General features: G+C 40.5%; 2 protein-coding genes across 2 annotated transcripts; both read left to right on the top strand.

The window, feature by feature from the left end:
- Nucleotides 1-352: 352 nt before the first annotated feature.
- On the top strand, nucleotides 353-3,056 carry LOC120729025 (histone H3.3A). Its single transcript, XM_040024404.1, has 4 exons — nucleotides 353-489; nucleotides 1,558-1,701; nucleotides 1,884-2,037; nucleotides 2,147-3,056. Exons 2-4 carry the CDS (start codon nucleotides 1,574-1,576, stop codon nucleotides 2,273-2,275), a joined length of 411 nt encoding a protein of 136 aa, XP_039880338.1. The 5' UTR covers nucleotides 353-489; nucleotides 1,558-1,573; the 3' UTR covers nucleotides 2,276-3,056.
- A 719-nt stretch (nucleotides 3,057-3,775) lies between these two features.
- Nucleotides 3,776-7,631, top strand: LOC120729033 (histone H3.3A). Its single transcript, XM_040024415.1, has 4 exons — nucleotides 3,776-3,910; nucleotides 4,838-4,981; nucleotides 5,266-5,419; nucleotides 6,149-7,631. Exons 2-4 carry the CDS (start codon nucleotides 4,854-4,856, stop codon nucleotides 6,275-6,277), a joined length of 411 nt encoding a protein of 136 aa, XP_039880349.1. The 5' UTR covers nucleotides 3,776-3,910; nucleotides 4,838-4,853; the 3' UTR covers nucleotides 6,278-7,631.
- Nucleotides 7,632-11,111: the final 3,480 nt, after the last annotated feature.

Here is an 11,111-nt window from a genome sequence, read left to right as displayed (position 1 = left end):
TAAAATATATATATTTATATTTGTATAATATTAACAGTTTAATTACACTGCTTTTACATTTTTTATTTTGAGAAATAATATAAAATAAACAGCAAATATAGCTCTAAAGGGCTGAAAGACTGAATATCACTGTTTCTGCAATGACTCTTGAATGCTGATGGTGCTTCAGTCTCCCTTTTCCTGTAATGGGCGTTTGGTTTAAACACTTCTCTAATAATTACTTTAACCAACAAAAAGGTCAAAAATCAGCTTGGGGAAAAACTTGTTGCGGGACGTTGCTGGTGAGGGTGATGATGCAGTTGTTTATCATGTTGCAGCATGTGTGAAATATGTTTGTCACAGTTGCATCATGGGAAACGTGTCTCCTCTTGCTTTCATATGTTCTTTTTCCTTTTTTTCCTCCCTTCATTTTATTGCGAGAACAACGCTTAAGAGTCTCAAGAATACATTCCCAGTTTTAGGCGGCAATCTTTGACCAAGTTTTCAAAGGTGAGTATCATTATTTGAATAAAACTCCACTGTATCTTTTAATGTCAAGTTAGTTTGGAAATTATTTGTTTTTTCGTTTATTTTCGACGAAAACGCAGGGCACTCGAGCTATTATCTGCCTGCTCGGGGAGTGAGGGACCTAAAAAGCACTTGTGATCCGGTCGAATTTGACTCGGAAATGCGCCTAAAGTGAGGGGTCATCTGACACAATAATTATCATCAATCGATCCCCTGACATGTCTAGTGTCGTCCTCAAAAAGTGTATTCCACTTTCATGCCGCGGTTTTTATATTCTTCCGTCGTTTTTATCGTCACCCTCTTCGTTTGGTACAACGATTTTTCCTTCCCGTTTACATTCTTCAAGCCAACCAGCCAGCCATCATCTTCGGTGCGCTAGTTTGCCTTTACGAGGCCGCCGGGGTGGGCGGGGTCGACTGGTTTTCCTCTAAAATAGCTCATTCTGAATGAAAAACACTAGACTTGTGAGCAAGCGGAGAGCCCAATATGAAGAAACGAACAAACCCACGTTCAGTGCGCAAGGGGCGAGGTTTGTCTGGGAAACCCCGTGCCCTGAGTGGTTGGCATGTTCATTACGTCCCGCCCCAAAGGCGCTAATCCATGATGTGATTGGGTTATCTGATAAAGGGCTCAGTTATGATTGGGTGCCTATGCTGCCTATTACTGTTTTTTTGGGGGTTTTTTTTATATAGCCATTGCATAAGCCACCTCGGGTATTTAAAAAAAACAAAACAAAACTCAGGCTCCCGTGGAAGAGTGGAGTCTGTCATGTTGCTGTTAACTTCCAAATCATTTTAAATACAATGCGAAAGTTAATTTTCATTCTTTACAGCCTGTACACATATTTTATTCTGAACTTTCCGGAAGAAAAAAAATAAACCCTGTCTGTTGAACATCTAAGAAATATGAAACTAAATTAATATGCAATCACTTTATTTTTATTATTGCTGTAACGAAAAAGATTGTCATAGATATGGGAAAAAGTGTCTGTATTTATTATTATTGTTGTTATTGTTTTTATTAATGCAGCCTTTTACTTGTTTTCTTCAGGTGATCTGTAGTAGCCATGGCCCGTACCAAGCAGACTGCCCGTAAATCCACTGGAGGTAAAGCTCCACGTAAGCAGCTGGCCACCAAGGCTGCTCGCAAGAGCGCCCCTTCCACTGGTGGTGTCAAGAAGCCCCATCGCTACAGGTGAGATGTCACCTAGCTCTCCTGGAAACTATAGTATAATGTAAACCTAATGTGCATGAAAAGAGCAGGCATCCGTCATTAGTCAGTCTTCTTAACTAGGGGCCCCCGTTGTATTGTTGCACATTCTCACTATAAGATAAGACTGACTCACTGCCAGTTTAATTTCCACCTCTGCACTTCAGGCCGGGTACTGTGGCTCTGCGTGAGATCCGTCGTTATCAGAAGTCCACTGAGCTGCTGATCCGCAAGCTGCCCTTCCAGCGTCTGGTAAGGGAAATTGCCCAGGACTTCAAGACTGACCTGCGTTTCCAGAGCGCAGCCATCGGAGCTCTGCAGGTCAGTAGCTCTCACTGATTAATTTCGTTTTTAAAACAACAAAAAAACAGGCTATTTGTCATCCGTTCACTAAAATGCCTCTAATGTTGAATTTTTCTGCCACCTGCAGGAGGCCAGCGAGGCCTATCTGGTGGGTCTGTTTGAGGACACCAATCTGTGCGCCATCCACGCCAAGCGTGTCACCATCATGCCAAAAGACATCCAGCTGGCACGTCGCATCCGCGGAGAGCGTGCTTAAAATATTTTGATTTATTATACTCTGTCCTCTCGTCCCTTCGCCACTCATTTCTCCTTTTCCTTCCTCTATACTTAGTAGTTTGGTTTGAGGTTCTCTCTATATATCATGATTGTGATAACCGTAAATGTGTGATCATGTCTTCTTTGGTGCTACCGGTAGCAGATTTTTCTTAGCGGTATCTTCATGTACTTTGAAATCATTCATCAGTTCTAATTAGTGAGCCACAGGAATACCTTGTGACCTCTATGAATAAGATGCTTTTGCGAACCAAGAATAGTGTATGATCTGAACATGGGAATAGAAATTAGCATTAAGGTTGAGTTTCATCTTCAGACAGACACATACATTGATATGAGTCTTCTGAGTTTCTTTTCTTTTTTTTAAAAAACAAGTAGAAACTTGTTGTAAAAGTAGTAAGTTTTCTTTTGCTTTTTTTTTTTTACGATATGGTGTATTTCTACTGTTGCTGTTTGATGTATCAAAATTCAAAAGATCAATTCTGGTTGTCAATTGGAAATGTCATTGTGCTATGATGACACTGCATGGTTTGACAGATGATGAACGGCATATATGTAGCAGACCTTTGTTAATCATATTTTAATTTTCAGCCACGTTATCATGTCCAGGTAATATTATGACTTTTTGTTCCTCTCTCAGGTTGATATGGTAACCCTTTTTTTTCTACTGTGTTCTTGATTTATGTTTCAGTCATTTTTAAGAGCAAAATATTTGTACTCCAGAATTCACATACAAACATAATAAACAGATTCTTGTGCTTAAATGAGTTGTGATTTTTATCTTGAAGCAATTTAAAGTCCCCAGCTTTGTATTTTTGGCATATTCATTTATAAAAATTAACCTAGTAAGATTAATTTCAGTTGTATTTATATAGCACTAAATCACAATAACAGTTGCTTCAAAGTGCTTTATATTGTAAGGTAAATACCCTGCAATAACAGAGGAAAAAAGATGACCATTTATAAGGAATTACTTGGTGACAGTAGGTAGGAAAAACGTCCTTTTAACAGGGGTTGGGGAGAAAATCTCACTCCAGGGACAAGGATAACTTTACTTACTTTTTTATTGTAAATTCATAAAACAGCAATAGTTAGCAAAAATACTATTAAAAATGTTGGAAGAACTACTCCAAAGTTATTTTTATTTTTTAAAATTAGTCCTTGTAAAACTAAATAACAGCATTTCGAATATGAAACATTTTGACAGTAGTTTTCCGACTGCTGCGAAAAAGCACTTAAAAACAACCTTTGAACTGTCACTGCATGAAGCCAACTTTTAAATGTCTCTTTCAGTTTGACTCAAATGTTAATACTTTAATTCGACAATAAAGAAGGCACTCAAAGGAAGCGCAGGCACTTCCGTTTTCTACATTTAGCTTTACCGACATTTAAAAGCCCGAAATGTTCGATTAAAAAGAAAACGTCAAACTAACTCCCCAGTTCCGGGCAGCACCTGTCACTGTAACCACAGAAATGTTGTTAACGCCGTTGCATTGTGGGACACATGATTGACGCGGCGGCCATTTTCCCGCTGGACGCTGCTTCCCATTGTGGATACGAAGAAGAAAATACAGACAAGCGACACATTTCTCTCCACTTCTCTTCACTTTCCCTCTAGGTAAGCGTCTCGAAATGTGTCACCTGGTTCGTGGCTGAACTTTGAATTTTTCTGTTTCTTTTATTTACAATTCACAAGCTCGTTTGAGGGAGAAAAAGCAGTGTTTTCGTCGTGTGAGAAAATAAGACACACACGGCTGTCGAAGCGGCGGTGAAATGCAGTCCTCTTTGCAGCCGCTCAGATGAGCGGATATTCTGGTTCAAATTATGCGCCGGTTCAGCTCGGTTCTACGCTGCCATTAGGGGTCGTTCAGCATTCCTGTGTTCACCTATGAGTTCCTTAACATGTACTATCTCTGTTTTTTTCATTTTCCGATTCGCTGGAGCGTCGGAGAGTTGTAAAATTGAAGTTGTTTATGTGCTACCCGCTTGTTCTTCTGCCCTGGGTCTTTATCCCGCTTGCGCATCAAACCGCCGCCATCATCAGAGCGAGGTGGGCGGACCTAGTAACAGTGGAAGGTAGCTGGAGAGCCCGCCCATTTTAGTTTCCATACGCTGGTTGGCTCATGGTAATAGTTTTAGCTTTGCCAGCCAATCGTGTAGTCGTTCAACTTTGATTGACGCATGTCTGGCTGGTCGTCAACGGGAAATGTCTTGTGTGTTTATTTACTAGAAAAGTTGAGTAAATCTAAGTTGTCTGCTGCAACCTACAAGCTGCGGTAGCTGTGATTAAATAATTGCCTAATTTCAAATTGCCATTATTGAGCATATTCGACACAGCAGTAGCATTACATCAATGCTGTTGCTGTAATAACAGAAAATAACACAAAATGCAATAAAAGGTTTTCCTGTTATCATATTTTAATTATTGGAGCCTTTCAAGCATTTAATGTATTTGTCCTCCATATTACTCAGCAAGAAAAAGAAGGCATTTGAAAAATTGTCCTATAAAATATCAAATTCAACCTTTTTATTCACTCTTTTTCAGGTGATCTGTAGTAGCCATGGCCCGTACCAAGCAGACTGCCCGTAAGTCCACTGGAGGTAAAGCTCCACGTAAGCAGCTGGCCACCAAGGCTGCTCGCAAGAGCGCACCTTCCACTGGTGGTGTCAAGAAGCCCCATCGCTACAGGTAAGGCAGGCAAAAACTAACTTGCAAAACTTCTCCTCTCCGTTTTAGGCCAGGAAGATTATAGTAAGTTATCGTTTTTGTAATTAGAGAGACACATATCCTTGTCTTTCTTCCAGTTAGATTTAATTTCTTTTTTTAGCTTACTGTAAGGGTTTTGTGTTATTGTGTTTTCTTCAGGCTATCACTGATGTCTCTCCTCTTCTAAATGTGTTTATTGTTGCATATGCACAGTGCAAGTCAAAGCCAAGTTTAAAGTAAGTTTAATTTCCACCTCTGCACTTCAGGCCGGGTACTGTGGCTCTGCGTGAGATCCGTCGTTATCAGAAGTCCACTGAGCTGCTGATCCGCAAGCTGCCCTTCCAGCGTCTGGTGAGGGAAATTGCCCAGGACTTCAAGACTGACCTGCGTTTCCAGAGCGCAGCCATCGGAGCTCTGCAGGTCAGTATGAAATGGGGCTTTCAAGAGGAGTATCCCTCTGAAAAAATTCTCAGCTAGCTTCAGCGATTTCCTGCCCACACACGACTTTGGATGAGGTATCTGTACCTGACTGTTTCGACCTGAAACAGCCTGACTGCTCGCAGGGTTAGTTTCTAAAGCTGGCCAGACACTGTGCTGGTTTGAATAAATGTGTGTGATGTGTTAACTCACACAATATGTTGATATTTAATCAGGGTCAGAACCTGCAGCCTCTGTGCTCACACTGTGTAGATCCATCATCCTGCCACCATGTGAAGCTCAGGGTTCTTGAAGCTGTGTGTTCAGTGTTGACACAACAAGAGAGAGGTGTCATTACTTTATGCATTTTTTTTAAAACATTGGCATGTTATTGTGCTTTTTTTTTTTTGTGCTGAAAATGTGATTTGAGCCAACATTGCTAGAGTGAATTTTGCAAACTGTTGCACTCCTAAAATTTACATCTATATTGTATATCAGGTGTGCTGAAGACTTTATACAGTGTGCACACACACACAAACATATCTCTAGTATGTAGTTTAAAAAAAAAATAAAATCTCTGCACAATTTTGTTCAAGATTTTTTTTTTTTTTTTTTTTTTTTGCAAAATGACTGATGAACTCCAAAAGTGTAATAAATATACCAAATTCAAGTGATCATTGAAGTGATTGTTTCAGCTCTGCTGACAACTGTTGCATTTCTTCTTTTCTGTAGGAGGCCAGCGAGGCCTATCTGGTGGGTCTGTTTGAGGACACCAATCTGTGCGCCATCCACGCCAAGCGTGTCACCATCATGCCCAAAGACATCCAGCTGGCACGTCGCATCCGCGGAGAGCGTGCTTAAACGCTCTCGTTCTCACCTCTTCTTGTCCTTCCTTCACCTTTCTGCCTCTCCATCCCTCTGCCCCTCACCCGCCGTCCCTCCCTCCCTCCCTGTGTTAGTAGTGTGTAGAGGAAAACTGATTATATTATAATTAAAGTGTATAGTCGTGTTTTTCTTAGTGCTCTCGGCAGCAGACTTCTAGGGTACTCTCTTTTTGTGCATGTACCAAATCTTTGGTGATGAGATCTCCTCAAGCACACATATCCTGGTTTGCACTGTTTCTAACAGGCTCTGTGAGAGAGTGGGTAACATGGATAAAGTGAGGAGAGAAACAGAGTAGAACAATGCAAATGTGGGAGGGACAAGCAGGAGGACAGGATGGCTGTTTTTTTTCTGCTGGGGGGACTCTGGTCTCCTTTCTGCAGCAGGGTGCTAGAAGAACTTGCCTGGTCCTCTCGTCCTGCTTCCTGTCCTGCCAGCCTCGGCTCAGCAGCAGTTTGTTTCTGCCCCAGAGAGCTGAGCCTGGACTTGGTGTCCTGTGTGTCTGCGTGAGTGTTGGCTCTGATCACCACAGCAAATTGTATACAGTCTATCAGCATCTTGGGGAAGTAGTTCTATGATTACCATATGGCTCATTGCTGTTATTCATTGTGTTGGGTTTTGTCTTTCCAAATAAGTCTCACACTTGTGATTTTTTCTTTGTTTGTTTTATTTTATTTTTGAAACTATTTGACACAGAGTTGGGGGGATGAAACAGATTCAAAACAAAACAAATACAGAAAGCAGATTTGAAATATTTTTTTCTACTGAAATGTGATGCTACTGACTCTCAGTGACACCAAAGTTTGATCCTCTTGTACACGCTCTTATAGAGTTTAACCTCATCTGTCTGTTTGTTGTGTTCAAATTGGGTTCTAATTATTTAAAACCAAAGCTTATGAGCTCAAATGGTGTCAGAGATACTTTTTTAGCAGTGGCACGTTTTTTAATACCAAGACCTTTTTATAGCAAAGGCTCATCAAGATTTGTAACATTCTGTAAAACCAAAAGTTCTCAAAGTGTAAAAATGATTTTTTTAAGAAAATAAAACAACTGATTAAAATGTGAAGGATATTCTGAATCAGCATTGAATGACTAATAATAGTCATTTTTTCTGTATACGTCCCCCCTGTACTTTTATTTTCTTCACTCTGGATCAATTGATCATCTGTATACCGCTTCTCAGGTTGACTTTTCACCCCTTTTAACTTAAATTTGTTTTTTGCTTTATTTGAGTTTCTTTTTTTTAAATGTTGAAGATAATGTTTCAATTAAACAATGTTTGTAATTTCCAGATTTGTCATATAAGGTGGTAATAAATGGATGTTACACACACTCCTCTGTGTCTGTGCTGCATAAATAAATGCTCTCAGGTGGATTGTTTATACCTGTTAAAGAAAGACCACTGTTCATTTACCAATAAGCTTTTCCAACAGTTTAGCAGCATTACAAAAAAGAAGTCTAAAATATATTAAGAATTTACATTTCGGTTCAGTCTACATGTAAATGGTTGCTGACCTGTATAGCTTCTTATTCTGTAGCAGGAATAAATAGCTAGAGTTGGCGCTGTAAGGATCCAGTTTATTGTAAAGAGTACTTTGTGCTCTCTGTAAGCTTTAAATATTTTTGGCTCTTCATTTTCAAACACTTACAAACTGCTCCCAACACATCAGAAACAAAAATAAAGAAAATAGTTTTTATGACTCAATATGACCCCAAACTTTAAAACTTGAAGCTAAATGAGATGCACAAACAGCAGGTTCGAGAGCACCTGGGACTTCCTTAAGTTCCTTATATTATATTAATGGCAGTGACACCACTAGATGGCGCTACAACACAGTGTTTGTGACTTGAACTCATAGCTACGGTGGCCCCTAGAGACAAAGCACGTACAAACTCCAAAACACCGTACATAGCTCCTCTACACCAAGAAATTAGTTACTTCTAAAATCACGATGGGCCTTAATTTAGAAATATATGTATATGATTGTAATTGTACGGATGAAATCAAAATATTTTTCCATCTTTCTTACCACTAATGTGGTTAACCAAAATTAAGTTAACCTTAAGCTCAGCTATAACATTAAATTCTTTTTTTTTTTTTTGTCCATTAAACTTTGCCTTTTAATATTTTTAGGCCCCTCTCTCTGACACACACACAGATGTGAGACTCCCTTCCTGGGTTGACATCATTCCCCTCATCACTGTTTCATTTCATCCTTCTACTCCCTTGATTAAAAGGGATAAAGCCATGCCCTCAGCCATGTTCATCACAATAAAACACACACATTTGCCCATGTCGCTGCATGTCTGTGTGACCTCAGCTATACTGATTACAATGAAACGCACACAGACAAACAAACATCTAATCAAACACCAGCCTTTAATCCTTTTGTTTTGACCAACCACTGTACATTGGTGCAGACTTACAAACATGTATGGATGTACACCCACATACCCACAGACAAGCGATCGCTTCTGGGCACCATTTTTCTGTCTGATGTCACTTCTAATCAAAAGCTCACATGACTTTATTGAGTCAATACTTGTTTAATAACTTTCATACAAGACACAGTCTTTACATATATATATTTTTCCCCATGAGATCAGCATTCATACAACTACTCCAGCTGACAGGATTCCCATTTTTCCTTTTCAGTCCAGTGGAGTCAGACTAAATGTAACAAGTTGTTAGTTAATGTTAAAATGACTAAATGAACTACCTTTCAGTGTAAAAAAAAAACCCCATCCTGGTTAGGAAAACCTGCAGTGCGTACAAAGTCTAATTGTCACAGCTTTCCTTTATATTATTCTCTTTTCTTCTATGTCCATCCATGCTTCCATTTTCTGATGTTTATCCAGGACCATGTTGTGGTGGCCAAGACAGCGAATCCTAGACCTCCTCTCCTGGACACCTCCTTCAGCTCATCTAGGGGAACACCAAGGCATTTCCAGGCCACGCAAGAGATGTATACTGTCCAGCGTGTTGTAGACCTACCCCGGGGCCTGTTCATGGTAATACATGCCTGGAACATCTTGCCCAGGTGAGCCCCAGGAGGCATCCTACTCAGATAACCAAACCTACTCAGATCCCATGACCACAAGTGAGAGTAGGGATGTAGATTGCATCACTGCAGACACTGCACCAATCCGCTTATCAATCTCCCGCTCCAATCTTCCCTTACTCATGAACAAAACCCAGAGATATTTAAACTTGGGGATGCTAATTCTCATTCCTGCGTGGTCGAGCTTGAAGCCACCACCTTACAAAGCCAACAAAATTGCAGTGTTCCACACCTAGGATGAAAACTACATCGTTACATCCTCGACTGGCACCAACCACCTTGTGGCCGCAGCTCCGTGCAGCATTGTTTATTTAGACTCAATGTTCCAAAGCTTCCATCCGAAGGATTTATTAGCTCTTCTCTTTATCCAAGTGTCCAAGACATGAGATCATAGATGTCACGAAATGATTACAAAAACAGTCATCAAGTTGCACCTCATGCTTTTATGTACAACCTTATATTTGAACATCGTGCTTGTTATGGACAAATTGTGATTAGCACAAGTTCAGTAACAGAATAACATTCAGGCTCAGATCAAGCAGATCTGGGCACTCTGAAGTGACTAACAACAGTCAGGACCAGTTCCCCGACCTGAAGGCACAGACACACAACCCTCTTGTGCACAATGGAAAATCTGAACGTACAGATAGCAAGCCAGGGGGATACAAGAATAGCCACCCTGGCCTGCCACTGCTCACTCCAGGCAACTCCAGTTTGAAACAAAGTCCAGTCCCTTTCAAGGAGACTGGTTCCAGAGTCAAAGTTCTGAAGTTGGGCTTTGAGGTGAGCCCTATTATATCTATCCAGTGTCTCGCAACCTTATACGCAAGGTCAGGCTCCTCCCCCACATGAGATGTGACATGCCATATCCCAAGATCCAACATTCCAACAGCCAGGGGTTTGACTGCCAGAGCCTTTGTCCTTGAATGCCACCCAACACCCCGTGTTCTCATTTAAATTCCACCCTCAGTCGTGAGTTAAACTGACCAAAGTGCCCCAGCCTGTATAGCAGCGGGTGTTAGGTGATTGGGGGGGGGGGGAATATCACCTGATCAATAAGTTTGACGAGCTGATTTTTTACATCCCACGATTTACCTTTATATGCTTTGTCTCGCTTCATGTATTTACATTTTTTTTAAATGACAGCTCAGCAGATAAATTTGTATTGGATTATTTGAAACATCCATACCAGGATCAGACTTAAGCATCCTGCCTCGGTGGCACAATAACCCAGTCTGTTTCCTGTTCCAAACGGGACGCATTTTCCCAGATTATACTGAAAATTGGCTTCACACACTTACCCAGTTAATTATACATGAAATAATTTCATGCTCTGGATGAAAGGAACACCCTACTAATTGTCAGTTGCAGGATTTCATGGCAGAATATGAAAAGAATGGTCTCTTTCAGGATTTGGACCTGAAGGGTAGCATGGTGGTAGCAGGTGAGCCAGGCCTTTATTGTTCTGAATAAGCTGCAGTAACGAGGAATTACTGTGTGAAATATTTGTGTCTAGCTTTTGCCACTGATTGGAGCCTCTCTAGCTTTTCTTTGCTCTTTAGAAACATTCAGTTTGCTCTTAAAACAAAGAAGCATCATGTGAAACCACTACAGCTCTAATAGCTCAACATATAATGGACTCTGCATGTCAACACATTAAAGAGGTATGATCATAGTTATTCTTCTTTCTATTTCATGCTTTTGTCTTTGTGCGTGTTTCAGTGTGTATATGTGTGTGTATTTGTACACAA

The sequence above is a fragment of the Simochromis diagramma genome, unplaced genomic scaffold (genome assembly GCF_900408965.1).
Source record: "Simochromis diagramma unplaced genomic scaffold, fSimDia1.1 OVJJ01000348.1, whole genome shotgun sequence".
Classification (NCBI taxonomy): domain Eukaryota; kingdom Metazoa; phylum Chordata; class Actinopteri; order Cichliformes; family Cichlidae; genus Simochromis; species Simochromis diagramma.
The sequence above is the reverse complement of the archived record's forward strand: the minus strand, read 5'-3'. Positions and strand labels throughout refer to the sequence as shown.